The sequence below is a fragment of the Mustelus asterias genome, chromosome 12 (genome assembly GCF_964213995.1).
Source record: "Mustelus asterias chromosome 12, sMusAst1.hap1.1, whole genome shotgun sequence".
Lineage (NCBI taxonomy): Eukaryota > Metazoa > Chordata > Chondrichthyes > Carcharhiniformes > Triakidae > Mustelus > Mustelus asterias.
Genome location: NC_135812.1, coordinates 85273217 through 85290121, shown reverse-complemented (window position 1 = coordinate 85290121; position 16905 = coordinate 85273217). Strand labels below are relative to the sequence as shown.

Genomic DNA, 16905 nt, shown 5'->3' with positions numbered 1-16905 from the left:
TCAGCATCGATGTGATCGGAAGATCCCACCAATGGGAATGTTCAGAAAATCTCGGCCATTATTTCTGAGGCCCTAGCACTGATCTAATAGTCACAGCCTGCCAACTTGGAAATGCCTCATCAATCCCTACTCTCTGCCCCCAGTCTGTTAACCAGTCCTCTATCCATCCCTCAATTCCATAAACTCTAATCTTGTGTATTTTTCATGTGGCATCTTATTGAATGCCTTTTGGAAATCCAAGTATACTACATCTACTTGCTCCCAATTATGTACCCTGCAAGTTACATCCTCAAAAAATTCGAACAAATTTGTCAAACAGGATTTCTTTTTCATAAAACAATGTTGACTTGTTGTAATCTCACTATGCTTTTCTAAGTGCATTGTTAAGACTTCCTTAATAATGGACACCAGAACTTTTCCAATGTCTTATGCCATGCTAACTAGCCTCTAATTCTCCATTTCCTTCCACCCTCCTTTCTGGAATAAGTTTTAATTTGCTAACTTCCATCTGCTGGGACCGTTCCAAAATCTAGGGAACTTCAGAAAATCTCAGTCAGTGCATCCACTATCTCTGCAACTATCTCTTTTTGAACTTGAGGAGGTAAGCCATCAAATCAAATTGTCAGATTTTAGTTCTTAAAGTTTCTGCAATACTTTTCTATGCTGATATGAATGAGCTTCATTTCCTCATTCCTATTAGCCTTAATTTACCCACTATTTCTGATGAGTAACTTGTGTGTTCTGCCATGAAGACAGACCCCAAATATTTGCCATTTCCTCATTCCCCCACAATAATTTCTCCTGTCTCTGCTTCTATGGGACTAATGTTTATTTCAGGTGCTGTTACAACCTGCTTCTATATTCATGGCTAGATTACTCTCACTTTTTCCCCCTTTTAAATCAACCTTTTAACGGCCTTTGTTGGTTTTTGAAACACTTCCAATCCTCAGACTTGCTGCTATTCTTTGCAACATTGTAAGCCTTTTCATTTAATCATATAATATCCATATCCTCCCTACTAATCCACGGATGGACATTTCTTACTGAGTTTTTGTTCTCAATGGCATGTACTTTCGTTGAACATGTTAAACTGTTTCTTTAAATGTTTCCTACTCTTTATTTACGACCATAACTTTCAGTCTACATTAACTCCTCACTTAATGTTGTAATTGCGTTTCTGAAAAGTCCAACTTTAAAATGAAACATTAAGCGAATCAGATTTTACTATTACAACCAATGCAAAAGCTGTGGTTAGGTTCTGTAGGATCTTTCCCGTCATAAAAATATTAAAAAATTTGACACCCTACAATCTGAAATACTGCACACTTCTAAATTGCTACAAGAGAACACACAAGAAATAGAAGCAGGAGTAGCCACCAGGCCCTTCATTGCCCCACCATTCAATATGATCGTGGCTGATCTTTGCCGGCCTCAACTCCTTTCCTGTGCCATTTCCCCATAGCCCTCTATTCCTCGATCTATCAAATATTTATTCACTTCCACTTTGAATACTTCTAATGATCCAACTCCACTACCCTTTGGGGTACAATATTCCAGAGAGTCACCATCCTCTGTGAGAAGAGATGTCTACGCACCTCAGTTTTAAATGGCTGGACCTTTATCTTGTAGCTATGTCCCCTTATATGAGACTATCACACTAGTGAAAGCAGCTCACCAACTACTGTCATAGAACTGTAGAATCCCTACAGTGCAGAAGAGGCCATTCGGCCCATCAATTCTGCACCAACTTTCTGACAGAGTATTTTACCCAGGTCCACCCCCCAACCCTATCCTTTAATCCCACACATTTACCATAGAAACATAGAAAATAGAAGTAGGAGTAGGAGTAGGCCATTCGGCCCTTCAAGCCTGCTCTGCCATTCATTATGATTAGAGCTGATCATCAAATTCGATATCCTGGTCCCCCATTCTCCCCCATATCCCTTGATCCATTTAGCCCCAAGAACTATATCTAATTTCTTCTTGAAATCACGCAACAGGGTGAATTTTCCCGTTCCGTATGCCACAGGAATCGTAGCAGGCGAGGGCGGACCATGGAAAGGTCTGTTAACCGGAAAATTCTGCCTGAGGTTTTGACGTGAATGCAAGCAGAAATTCCCACCCAATGTTTTGGCCTCAACTACATTCTGTGGTAGTGAATTCCATACATTCACCACTCTCTGGGTGAAGAAATGTTTCCTCATCCCAGTTTTAAAAGATCCCTTATCCTCATACTATGACCCCTAGCTCTGGACTCCCACCATCATTGGGATCCTTCTTTCTGAATCTACCCTGTCTAACCTTGTTAGAATTTTAAAAATTTCTTTGAGATTCCCTCTCACTCTTCTAAACTCCAGTGAATATAATCCTAACTGACTTAGTCTCTCCTCATATGACAGACCTGCCATCCCAAGAATCAGCCTGTTAACCTTTGCTGTACTCCCTCTTTGGCATCCTTCCTCAGATAAGGACACCAAAACTGTACACAATACTCCAGGTGTGGCCTCACCAACACCCTATACAATTGCAGAAAAACATCTCTGTTCCTATACTCAAATCCTCTCGCTATGAAGGTCAACATACCATTTGCCTTTTTTACCGCCTACTGTACCTGCACACTTACTGATGCATGAGGACACCAAAGTCTCACTGAGTATCCACTTCTCTCAATTTACACCCATTCAAATAATAATCTGTCTTCCTATTATTGCTACCAAAGTAGATAACCTCACATTTATCCACATTACACTGCATGTCATGCAAATACACACACATACCCTATCCAAATCATGCTGAAGCATCTCTGCATTCTCCTCACAGCTCACCCTCCCACTCAAACTTTGTATCATCTGCAAATTTGGAGATAATACATTCAGTTCCCTCTTCCAAATTATTAATATATAATGTGAACAGTTGGGGTCCTAGCACAAATCACTGTGTTACCCCACTAGTCACTGACTGCCAATCGGAAAAAGACCCATTTATGCCAATTCTTTGCTTCCTATCTGCTAACCAGCTTTCTATCCATCTCAGCTTTCTAATTATATCTAACCTACACATCTTGGGACACTAAAGAGCAATTTAGCATGTTCAATCCACCTAACTGGCACATCTTTGGACTGTAGGAAGAAACCAGAGCACCCGGAGGAAACCCACAGAGACACGGGGAGAATGTGTAAACAGATAGTCACCCAAGGCCAGAATTGAAGCCAAGTCCCTGGAGCTGTGAGACAGCATTGCTAATCACTTTGCTACCGTGCTGGCCTCCCCCTCCAAGCTCCCCGAGGATCTTATATGTTTGAATAAGGTCACCTCTTACTCTTTTAAACTCCAAGGAATATAGATCCAGACTATTTAGTCTCTCTTGATAGAAAAACTCTCTCATCTCAGGAATTAGCCTTCTGAATCGCCTTTGCACTACCTCCAATGTTACCATATCCTTTTTTAGGTTATGGGCCCAAACCTCTTCGCAGTATTCCAGGTGAGGCCTCACCAACACCATGTACAATTTCAACAAAACCTCCCTATTTTTAAACTCCACCCCTTTGAAATGAAGGCCAAAATGCCATTTGACTTCTTAACTACTTGTTGGACCTGCCTACTAGCTTTGTGCAATTCATGCACTAGAACACCTTGATCCCTCTGTACTTCACTCACCTGCAGTCTCTCTCCATTTAGACAATAATCTGCCTTTTGATTCCTTCTACCAAAGTGCATAACCTCGCACTTCCCCACATTAAACTCCATTTGGCAGGTTTTTGCCCAGTCACACAATTTATCTATACCTCATTGCAGAATCACAATATCCTCATCACAACATGCCCTTCCACCTATCTTCATATCATTGGTAAATTTGGAACTCTGTTCCTTCCTCCAGGTCATTAATGTAAATAGTGAACAATTGCGGGCCAAGAATTGATCTCTGTGGTACTCCACTATTTACATCTTTTCACTCTGAAAAGGACCCATTTATTTCAACTGTTTTCTATGCAGCAGCCAGTTTTCAATTCATGCTAACACACTTCTTCCAATTCCATTGGCTTTTACTTTCCACACCAGCCTCTTTTGTGACATGTTGTCAACTACCTTTTGGAAATCTAAACACACTACATCTACATATTCCCCTCTATCTACTCTCCCTGTTGCATCCTCAAAGAATTTGAACAAATTTGTCAAACGTGATATACCTTTCGTAAAACCATGTTGAATAGTTTTGATTATATTCAGCTTTCCTAAATGACTAGCTATTTCCTCTTTGATTATTGACTTTAGAGTCTTGTCAATAATATATATTAAACTAACTGGCCTATAGTTCTTTGCCTTTTCCCTCTCCCTGAGGGCAGGCTCTGCAAATGGGAGAGGCTGTTCCAAAGTATGGCAATTGGGTCATTTGACTTTATGCCACCCCCAGCATGACACAACATTAAAATTGAAATTCCAAAATGAAATGCTCATACTGGCCCCATTATAGCTGCAAAGTGTAAATGGAATGACTTAAAAACAGGTAACTAAAAAGAGTGAATTACTGTACTTACTCAATCAACCTTAGCCAGCTCTCCCCTCATTACTACGTAATTGGATTTGCTTAACTTAAGATTCTTGCCATGTCCTTCTCAAGTTTATTGTGGAATTAAATTGTATTATGATCACTATTTCCTAGTGGATCTTCTATTATGACATTACTAATTAACTCTGCCTCATTGCACAACATTAGACCCAAAATAGCTTTATCCCTACTTGGTTTCATAATATATTGCTCCAGAAAACTGTCACAAGAGCATTCAATAAACTCATATTCCGGATAATCTTTGCCAATATCTTTGGCCTAACCTATATGAAGATTTAAGTCCCCTATAACTATTACATTACCTTTGCTACAAGCTCCAATAATTCCTTGCTTAATGCTCTGTCCAATATTATAAGCTACTGTTAGTGCGCGTATTAACTATTTCCTTCAGCATTTTCTGACTATAGCTATTTCTAATGTTCACCCATACCGATACTATTTCCTGATTTTCTGAGCCAAGATCCTTTCTCACTGATATCCTTATGGAATCCTTTATTATCAGAGTTACTCCTCCTTTTCTATTCTACTAATGTTTTCAAAATGTTGAATACCCTGGAATATTTACTGCTCAACTTTAGTCACCTTGTAATCATATCTCTGTAATAGCTGCTAGATCGAAACTATTTATCGCTAAATATGTCACTCGTTCATCCATCTTATACAGATGTTCTGTGCATTCAGACAAAGTGACTTCAATTTTTTTTTATTACTAGTCCCTACATGGATTTTACACTGAGATGCACTGTGACCACTAAACTTTGTGTTACTTCCTGCCCCACCCAGCTTATCTTTATTCAACGTCAATGTATTTTACTAATGCCACAACATTTATCTTTGGGTTTCTAAATATTCCTTCACTTGAACCCTCTTCTTGCTCTGTTAGTTTAAAGCCATTTTCCCTTAATGTGTCAATCTCCAATTTGCAGAATAACAAAGTAAATGAAAGCTGCAAGCATTAAGCATGTTGTTTCTCAATGGAAAAGTATTTTTGAAAGCCAAACTGCATCATTAATACTTTAGCTGAAGTTGACTACATATCATTCTTGTTTGAAACAGCTGTTAGTCCCAGCATTGTTAACAGAAGTATATTTTTTCCTGTTGAAACAAGTTTACCGAAAGGAAACTGGAGAGCGAGTCGAACATTTTGATTGAAGTCTTTCTGGAGACGTGCACAATGATTAGAAACTTACTTGTGTACATTTAGGCCTCAGTGGACATTGCCTGAAGTATGTTTTTATGGCTGGTCAGACATGTATTGTAATGAATAGATTATTAATAAGCCTTTCCTGTCTAGATTCACAGCAGTTTAGCCCTTGCAATGAGTACATAATCTATCTCACTCAGACACTTACAAGTATTGGGTTAGTGACAGGAAGTAGCAATGAAAATTCCCCACAAACCTTCAGTTCGCTGGTAAGTACTGCATTACTCATTTCATCTGCACGGAGTGTAAACTCATGTTCTCGATGCCTCATCTCAGCATCAAACTCTGCCAGCATTTCCTGAAAGAAAGCAAATTTACAAATTGACCCTGAAATGTCATATTAGCTTTAATTAATTAAAAACACTTTAAAGTTAAGAATGCAAAACAATTCTTATTTTAGTCTTTACATTTTATTGACTGTCCTCTGGGGATTTTAAACACATGTTCCCATTTCTTGGTCAGAAGCAATAAGAAAGATTTGCATTTATATAGCACTTTTGACGATCAGCAGACATCTTAAAGCACTTTACAGTTAAGTACTTTTGAAGTGCACTGTACATTGTTGTACTGTAGGAAACACGGCAGCCAAATTGCACACAGCAAACTCCCACAGACAGCAAATATGATCATCACCAGATTATTTTTTTCTTGTTATGTTGTTTAACAGATAAATATTGACCAGGACACTGGGGATAACGCCCGTGCTCTCCTTCGAAACAGGGCTGGAGTACAAAAATCAAGGCTGGCACTTTGGTGTAGTACTGAGGCAATACTGCACTGTGGGAGGTGCCGTCTTTCAGATAAGACATTAAAAACCAGGCTCAATTTGCCTGCTTGGATGTAAAGAATCCCATGGAACTATTCGGAGGAAGAACAGAGGAACTATGCCTGGCTTCTTGGCCAATATTTATCTCTCAATTGACATCACTAAAGAAAGCAGATTGTCACATTGCTGTGGACGCTTGCTCTCCAACAAATTAATTGAGTTTAAGTCATTCCTACTTTCCTCCAACAATTTTGCTCGGTTGTGGTCAATATTTCATTTTTCTTCACTCTCATTCTGAAATCACTGACTCTTCTCAGAAATAGTAGGTGCCAACTGGAATTTCACACGAATGACTATTCTTCATGTATGAACCTAAAGTGCAGGTGTATTGATCTCCATAGAGTCTATTAACTTTTTAAAAAAAAGAATTTCCAACTTCCAGGAAATAGCTGAAAGGATAACACAACAGGATTTCATGTTTTAATACTTCTAATTCATGTTTTAAGACTTCTAATGTCATAAACAAACTAAGTACTAATTCAGTAGGCAACTTGTATACTTTTGACTGCAGAACAAAACTTTTGTTTGCTTTTAGCACAACTGAAAATCTTATTTCACTGTTATACTTTACACAATCTCTACACGACATTCAATTCCTTCAGAATCAGTCCAAAGTGATTTTTAGCTCCCATGGGGTAACTTCCATTCTTTTCCCAGTGTGCTAACTTTTAATCATAGAATGGTTTTCTCAGCGAGGTTTTTCCTACAGGTTTTCCTTTTAGGTCAAGCAAGGCAAATCTTCCAAGCCTCGTTCTAAATCCTCAGAAATTCAGAACAGGTCACAGAAAGCCTCTCTATTCCTCCATTTTACCTTTAGTTAAACATACAATTCTAAAAAGTTGTCTTATAAACTTTGAATTTGAAAAACAGGCTATTTGATTGTGGATATATCTTACACCAAACCTCATCTGACTTTCACTTCATCCTAAATTTTCAGTCAAAAATTATCTAGAACAAGATTTTTCCTCTTCTCCCAGAGTCACTGGGGATAATTGTAGCAGCTTACTATCAACCTGGCTGGAAATCAGATAATTCAGTATAAACTCGGTATCCTAAATAACCCTACGCAAATGCTGTCAACTCCCAATATCTTTATGAAGAGCTCCACCAGATACTTTCAATAGTAGTGTACAACGAGTGGAAAAACCAAAGTGTTTCCCACTGACCTTACTTGAATCAAATCTGCTATCCCAGTCTCTGGGTTGAGATTTGGTTGTGCTTATACTGGCCAGCAAGTGCTTTTGCCATTCCCAACAATGACGAAAGCTAAAGATCCAATGACAAAGATACACAATTTACTTGAAATGAGTTGCTGTACATGTACAGTGTTTCATTACTGTTCTGGCAAGTCATTCAGTTGGTACATACCCATCTCATAATGGAACTGAGACAATGTAGCTGCAATGACTCAGTTTTGCATAACATAGGAGAGGGAAATTAGGTAGGTGTGATCTTACCAGCTGTTCATGCTATGCTCCTTCTGCAGCAAAGTTGGAGAATTTGGCGCTCAGCCAAATCTCCATTCACTGCAACGCAATGGGAAATTCCCACTGGCATGAATAGCTGTAACATTCTGGCCAATGTGTTTTTAGAAATAAAATTTTAGGACATAAGAGTGTGCTTTATATTTATTAAATGCAGTGAAAACAGAGTCGAACAAGCCTTGACACAAGAATGACTCTCTCTCAACCAATTGCATTCCTTTCTGATTTGCACAAGAGGTTGATTTCTTTTTGAGACAGAGTTTTATGGGTTTTTGGCTTCCCCTTCACACTGATAATTACACAAACTCCTATTTGTGCTTTGAGGTAAAGATAACCATGTTCATCATGTGGTGTGTTTTATAGGTGTGTTTGTAGACAATGCTTCAGGCTGTTCTGCACCCAGAAAGATCTGCTGCATGAAGGACAGGATACCACAGACAACTGAGTTTCGCACAAGTTGCAGGCTTGGGATTCCCTTTTGTTGTGTATTCTCTTAGCCTCTGACATGCATTTGTTTTCGAAGGAGACCATGCTTTTTTGATTGTGCCAGCAGCTGCAACTCTTGGCAAGGTTCTCCCAGAACTGAGTCAATATCAAAACTCCTTGTAGTGTTTCCTTTGATCACAATGAGAATACACCCTGCTCTCCACAGAAGATTCGCTTTGGTGAACGAGTGTCAGACATTCTCACTACATGATCAGCCCCAACCAGAACCTTTGCAGTGAATTTCAGAAAACTATTGAACCATGTGGTACATCATTGCCAAGCTCAGAATGCTCTTTCAGAAGGGGACCATATATAATGATCACAAGTGGGAACCTTGACTAATTGACTCTCTTACCCAAGGACATTCAGGGTGTACTGTACACAACATTTGTATTTATTTAAGGTTGGCACTCATTTAGGGTTCTGCAGGATAAATATCTCCAAGTTACATCATCACTTTCTGAATTTCAATTAATAAACTTGACAGGTCTTCCTAGAAACTTATTAAACTTGGCTTCACATTGTTTGCATTAATACTGCAACCACTGTGAACTCCAAATACTGGTCCCCCAAGCTAATCTTGCAACCTTGGCTAACCATACCTGAATCACACCACAGTCTCCATCTACTGTATAAAATATCATTACTTCAGTCAAAGGAATCAAAGTTGACAATTTAAACATTGATAACTTGAGTATAGGAAAAGATGGTTTAGTGGTCGTACAACTAGTCTGACACTGAAATAGTTACGTGCATTTTGTTCTGTGCTTTCTAACAAGGGACATAATGTGCGAGCTTGGCACTCTTTCCTTGTAACGCACCTCACCTGATTAGCAGGGCTTTCAATGGCTACAAATATGTGAATTCAGCAGATACTGCATTAATTCCCAGAGCAAATCCACTAAGGAAGCAGTGTGAATGGGAAGCAGTGACAACCTCCAACAAGATACACTTTAGACTTCAGGGAAATTACTCAAATATTTGAGTGGAGTGTTAATTGATAACTTTATAAAGAAATAATTAGGCTTATCTGAGGCTGCATTTATACTACAACTGCAGCCTTTGTACAAGGCAAAACAATGACCCATTGACGCAGCAGTTACACTGCGTATGGATAGAAGTCTATAGTCTAGCAAATCAATGAGAGACTATCTGGAGGAGGGAGCACGACTCTGCTTCATTTCAGGGTTACTGCATGTCATAGCACCCAATATACAGTGCATACATTTAACATTGGTGCAAAAATGAAACTGCTGTGCACCAATGCTAAATTTCAAATATTAATACACCCTGACATACAGACACTTCAGACAGCAGTGTGACCCAGCAAGCCATATAGGTCCTACTACACTCCCCCAAGTTCATTTTCCACTCAGTGCTGTAATTAATGATTGCTAATGGATAAAGTGGGGAAAATGTGACTGACTGGATTGCTCTATAAAGAGCTGTCATGAACTTAATGGGCCGATTGGTCTTTTTGTGTTGTAATGGCTCAGGCTTTTGAGTTCTCAAAGAATAGCAATTGATTTTATTACAAATCATTTGTTTATTCATTACCTATTTCCTATGTGCAATTACGTCATACTGTACAACTTGAATAGCTCTGTAAAAAAGGTGACTGTTGTCAAAGAAGAAATGGTGTGTTTGAATTAAAATTTCAGTAGACCAAGTCTCCTAGGGTAGCTCAGTATTTTGGCCAGTTAATAACTATGCAGATGAGAAAAGTTCCAGTTTGTTGATGGTAAATTATCCAATATCAGCTGGGTGTTGGTAAAGACGTACCACAGGCTCCTGTGCCTTTGCATTAAGAAAGAAGAAAATCTGTCAGGCTTTGTTCTCCTGACTGTTATTCACAAATCCCTCCTTAAAAGGCGTTGTGTCTGGACATTGGATTAGGACAGATCAGATTTGACTATGATGCCCTGTGATAGAACAGCCTGTCAACACTCACCATGAAGGCTCACATATAACACTTACTTAAATGAGGCACTAATTGATCCATTAACTTAGAAGTTTGCGCTGTCGAAAGACAGATGAAAATCAAAAAAGGACTAGGCACTTGCACGGTGACACGGTGGTTAGAACTGCTGCCTCACAGCACCAGGGACCCCAGTTCAATTCTGGCCTTACATGACTGTCTGCATGGAGTTTGCACATTCTCCCCATGTCAGCATGGGTTTCCTCCAGGTGCTCCGGTTTCCTCCCACAGTCTTAAAGAAGTGCTTGTTAGGTGCATTGGCCATGCTAAATTCTCCCTCAGTGTACCCGAACAGGCGCTGGAGTGTGGTGACTAGAGGATTTTCACAGTAACTTCATTGCCGTGTTAATGTAAGCCTACTTGTAACACTAATAAATAAACTTTAAAAACTTAATTAATTGCGTAGATGAGCCAAATGTTTGGAAAAAACAGCACAAAATAAGAATGTGCAAAGATGTTACTGCACAGAGCATAACTATAAAAATAATGAGCAAGAAAATTTACAAATTAAAATATCTAAATTTTGTTCTTGAATTTGGAATATAAATCCATTAGAATCATATCTGGATCAAGTGGACAAAATTTCAATTTTAAAAAATCAAGTTCATTTAAATACATGTCTTTTAGCCTCTTATCTCAGTCACAAATGTTCTGAGAAAATTAATTTAAAAGTTCACGTATTGTATCCCAGTTCACTCAACATTTCCTTTCTTGTAGATGCCGAGCTGCTTGTATATTTTTGCTACATGTGAAAGGGGCACCATTGTCTGTCGCTACTGCAATTTTTTGTTTTCATTTAGCTCTGGACACTGCTGTTGTTTCGATAAACTGCAATTTTCATGTGGCATTTTCTCATTAACTCTGAGATGTTGCACAAAATTCATAGCAAGACCATTAACCTGGTGTTAGTTTTCCTCAGGCTCTAATTCTCATTTCAGCAGGTTGATTAATTATATTTTCACCTTTGTCTTGCTTTAAACATGGTTAAACTTGCCAAGAATTATAATGAAGCTTCAGCACTAGTGTGTTAAGACTTCCTCGATAAATTTGAATGTATGTTTCAAGTTTTCACTATAAAGTAGAGAGTATGAGAACAGGTGAGTCCACACTACTTGTGTACTTTAATGTCCTTAGCAGCCTGTGGGATTAGCACACAAAAAATGACTTTCTGCCGAGCATCGAACTGAAAGCTATGTATTATGCAAAGGAGTTAACAACTGAATGTTGACAGGTTTACGACCATTTAGAAAGATGCGGATTAATCTGGGATAGTCAGCACGGATTCGTGAAGGGCAAGTCGTGCCTCACAAATTTGATTGAATTTTTTGAGGAGGTAACTAAGTGTGTTGATGAAGGTAGGGCAGTTGATGTCATATACATGGATTTTAGTAAGGTGTTTGATAAGGTCCCCCATGGTCGGCTTATGATGAAAGTGAGGAGGTGTGGGATAGAGGGAAAGTTGGCCGATTGGATAGGTAACTGGCTGTCTGATCGAAGACAGAGGGTGGTGGTGAACAAAGAACAAAGAACAGTACAGCACAGGAAACAGGCCCTTCGGCCCTCCAAGCCTGTGCCGCTCCTTGGTCCAACTAGACCAATCGTTTGCATCCCTCCATTCCCAGGCTGCTCATGTGACTGAAAATCACCTAGCCGCCACACTCCGGCGCCTGTTCGGGTACACTGAGGGAGAATTTAGCATGTCCTAACCAGCACCTCTTTTGTACTATGGGAGGAAACCGGAGCACCCGGAGGAAACCCACTCAGACACGGGTAGAACGTGCAGTCTCCATACAGTGACCCAAGCTGGGAATCGAACGCAAGTCCCTGGCGTTGTGGGGCAGCAGTGCTAACCATTGTGCCATCCTGGTGGATGGAAAATTTTCGGATTGGAGGCAGGTTGCTAGCGGAGTGCCACAGGGATCAGTGCTTGGTCCTCTGCTCTTTGTGATTTTTATTAATGACTTAGAGGAGGGGGCTGAAGGGTGGATCAGTAAATTTGCTGATGACACCAAGATTGGTGGAGTAGTGGATGAGGTGGAGGGCTGTTGTAGGCTGCAAAGAGACATAGATAGGATGCAAAGCTGGGCTGAAAAATGGCAAATGGAGTTTAACCCTGATAAATGTGAGGTGATTCATTTTGGTAGGACAAATTTAAATGTGGATTACAGGGTCAAAGGTAGGGTTCTGAAGACTGTGGAGGAACAGAGAGATCTTGGGGTCCATATCCACAGATCTCTAAAGGTTGCCACTCAAGTGGATAGAGCTGTGAAGAAGGCCTATAGTGTGTTAGCTTTTATTAACGGGGTTGGAGTTTAAGAGCTGTGGGGTTATGCTGCAACTGTACAGGACCTTGGTGAGACCACATTTGGAATATTGTGTGTAGTTCTGGTCACCTCACTATAAGAAGGATGTGGAAGCGCTGGAAGGAGTGCAGAGGAGATTTACCAGGATGCTGCCTGGTTTGGAGGGTAGGTCTTATGAGGAAAGGTTGAGGGAGCTAGGGCTGTTCTCTCTGGAGCGGAGGAGGCTGAGGGGAGACTTAATAGAGGTTTATAAAATGATGAAGGGGATAGATAGAGTGAACGTTCAAAGACTATTTCCTCGGGTGGATGGAGCTATTACAAGGGGGCATAACTATAGGGTTCGTGGTGGGAGATATAGGAAGGATATCAGAGGTAGGTTCTTTATACAGTGAGTGGTTGGGGTGTGGAATGGACTGCCTGCAGTGATAGTGGAGTCAGACACTTTAGGAATATTTAAGCGGTTATTGGGTAGGCACATGGAGCACACCAGGATGATAGGGAGTGGGATAGCTTGATCTTGGTTTCAGATAAAGCTCGGCACAACATCGGTAGCTCCATCCACCCGAGGAAATAGTCTTTGAACGTTCACTCTATCTATCCCCTTCATCATTTTATAAACCCCTATTAAGTCTCCCCTCAGCCTCCTCCGCTCCAGAGAGAACAGCCCTAGCTCCCTCAACCTTTCCTCATAAGACCTACCCTCCAAACCAGGCAGCATCCTGGTAAATCTCCTCTGCACTCTTTCCACCGCTTCCACATCCTTCTTATAGTGAGGTGATCAGAACTGCACACAATATTCCAAATGTGGTCTCACCAAGGTCCTGTACAGTTGCAGCATAACCCCACGGCTCTTAAACTCCGAAGGGCCTGTTTTGTGCTGTACTGTTCTATGTTCTATGTATGGAGGCGATGGAATGTGTTAAAAGTCGCTCAGTCAAATCTATAAGCATCTAGAATATGTCAGCTTGGTCAATTGTGTCTATAGGAATAAAATGCAATTTATCCATGATAATAAATGATTGGAAGACATCAAAAAGTCCTAATGGCATTTTTGCTAGGTCCGTGTTTGTCACTTTTATGTATCCTGTTTTACTATGATTTGTTCACAGAACACATGGAATGCAATGATTAAAGGTAAAAATGGTATAAAAGTATGAGTGAATCATCATATACCATTGCTTACATGAGAATCATAAGTGTGGTGAAATATGGTCAATAAAGACCTGATCTTGCGTGTGTGTGTGTTTACTCTGCTGTTTAAGATAATCAGATGAATTTGATGAGAAAGCAGATCCACAGAGGCCGTCATTGGTGTTTGCTTGTGTTACTTCTTCAGAAGACACAGAAATGGCAAAACCTGATCAGTAGTTCTCAAATTTGTTTGGTTGATGGATCCTTTTTCAAATGATTTAGTAATCACAGGCTCTCTATTTAAATTATATAATTATCCTTTCCTCGCATTTATGCCAAAATAGAAATATCGTTGGAGTCTATTCTGGCTTCATGCTCTGGCACCCTAACATTCTGATACACTCAACATAGAAGTACATATTCAGTACAGGACCGACTGCAAGCTCTTCTGTTGCAAAGGCTCAAGGTTCATACGGAGATCATAGAAGAGCTAATATGTGAACTCTTGGTTGTTGGCTATTGTGTTCTAATAGAAGACTCCAGAGAGCGTCCAGCAGATTGTTGACACTTTGCTCAAGCATCAGAGTGTTTCATCCTTACAGCAAGTCTAAAAAAGACAGATTTTACATCAGTCTGCCCCTGTTTATGAACTGCAAGACCCCACAGTCACAATCATCAATATATTCTTCAAGTTCAGTAGCTCCACTATCATGGAACAATGCCATGTTGGATGATGAAATTACCCAACAAAATCATGTTCAGCATTCATCAGGCTCGCTTACAGGCTTAGAGAGAGAATGGAGTTAGTCTCAAAACAAAGATCAAAGTCTCCCAAGCAATGGTTCTTATATCACTTCATTATGGCTGTGGGACACGGACAACCTACTAGTGTCACATCAAGCAACTAGGTGCATTCCACCTTCGCTGATAAGACCTATCTGTAACATCAAATGGCAGGACAGAATCCCAAAAACAAAAGTTCTTGCAAGGTGCTACACACCTGGCACTGAAAGCGTGCTCATTAGAGCTCAGCTATGCTGGAACAAACAGAGAATGCTATAAAAACTCAGCAGGTCTGGAAGCATCTGTAGGGAGAGAGAAGAGTTTGGCTCTCCATCAGAAATTTCACTATAATTTGTCAGAGTGTCAGGCTCTCTGCCAGATGCACAGCCAAGTTTTCAAACCAGATTGTCTGACACCAAGGGCATGAAAGAAAATCTGGCGGCATGGGGCCTGATAGAATTGGCAAGGCTGCCACCCCGCCTTCCTCCCCCCCTGCCACAAGCAATAGGAAACCCCCTCCCCCCTTGCATGTAATGAGAACCCCTCCCCCCACACCACAGAGGTATTGGAGACCCTCTTCCCCCCCCCCCCCCCCCCCCCCCAACCCCCACCAGCTGTATCGCAGGCACCTCTGTTCACAGCCATTATCCACCCACTTCACAGCCAAGGCCTCCCAGTTCACAGGTATCAGCCTCTCCCTTGTTCACAGACAAGTTTCCCCCACCCACTTCATCAGCAAGCCCCCATCACAGTCATTAGCCCCTCCCTCTTCCCAGACATCTGAATCCTGTTCTTAAAAAGCTGTTGTAAACCTTGCTGACATGACCTCTCGTCAGAGAGGTATGAATATTCAGTAAGGTGGTGCTTCATGTGGCAGGGAGGCTTGTTAATAATATTGAAATGTATTAAAATATATGTAAATTAGGTTCATGTCCTTTGTGAGCAGGAACTTCTTTACATCACCAGCAATAGGCAGGGAAAAAAAAAATCGGGAAACAAGATCTCGTCCACGAGAATCTAGTTTCCTGACTCTCGCAGGATTTTGTATCTGAATCACCGTTTGCGCGTGCAGTGGACATGGCTCAAAATCTCACTCTGCAGGTGCTGTTAGACCTGCTGAGCTTTTCCAGCATTCTCTGTTTGTTTCAGATTCCAGCATCTGCAGTATTTTGCTTATTTCGGCTTCGCTGGGTTGGCCGTGTGGTTCGCCTGGCAGACTCCCGCATACCAATAGCGGTATTCTACAGCCAGCTGAACACAAACCCGCACAGAACGTCTCAAACTCAGAAAGCCAATTTCAAAGCCTCCAAGTTGGACCCCACAACACGGGGGGTAAAAACCTCTCTATACTGATCCCAAACAGGGAAATCTGTCAGGGCAATCTCAACATTTGAGAACAGTCAGATCACGACAGAACAAGCTGCAAAGCCAATGGCTTCACCCATCTCTCTCAACAGTGACTTCACTTGTAACTTTTGCAACTGGATCTGCAAATCAAATTTTGGTTTAATATCACATACAAGATGACAGCAACCTAGACAGTGAACAACTGGTCCCCTTGCTGGACTCTCATCTGTTAAAATGACAGCAGAATCCATTAGAATCCGTAGATCAGCGAATGGATCAGCCCGATAAGCCCGGAACACTTTAAAAGTTCAATGAGCCCTTTGTGCGTTGAAGCTAGTTGTAAACCCTAATTTTGCACAGATTAACATTTGAAACTGGACTCTTTTGGTCTTTGTAGCTTTAAAACTGGCCATGGAAGGAATTCTATGTAACTAACTCTAACTTTGTGTACAGTCAAAAAACAAGTCCAAACAATAAAGTGCAATTCTGATGCCATAAGAAACACGCACTATTTGGTATAAGGAGTTAATGTAGTGAGTGATTCACTTAACTCAGCCACCAGAGGATGACAGACTCATTGTCCAATGAAAAGCAAACCGTCAGCAGAATTTTCTTGGAAGCTCCATATTCATAATGGAAGTAAAAGCTTTGACTCTATGGTCAAATGTCAGATTTTATGTCTGCATTCTGTCATTGTGATTACTCTTTATCTTATTTAAAGAAACAGGTGATAAATATTTGAAATAATCCAATAAAATGACGGTGACAAAAAATCTGACATTATGCAACATTATGT

The 16905-nt window shown here is 40.5% G+C and overlaps 1 protein-coding gene across 1 annotated transcript in view; it reads right to left on the bottom strand.

The window, feature by feature from the left end:
• The window catches only part of ccdc57 (coiled-coil domain containing 57), a 180332-nt gene that overhangs the window by 127297 nt on the left and 36130 nt on the right, over positions 1–16905 (bottom strand). Inside the window, exon 4 of the mRNA XM_078225529.1 lies at positions 5968–6069. Coding sequence (XP_078081655.1) covers positions 5968–6069 — 102 coding nt within the window. The remainder of the gene's footprint in view (positions 1–5967; positions 6070–16905) is intronic.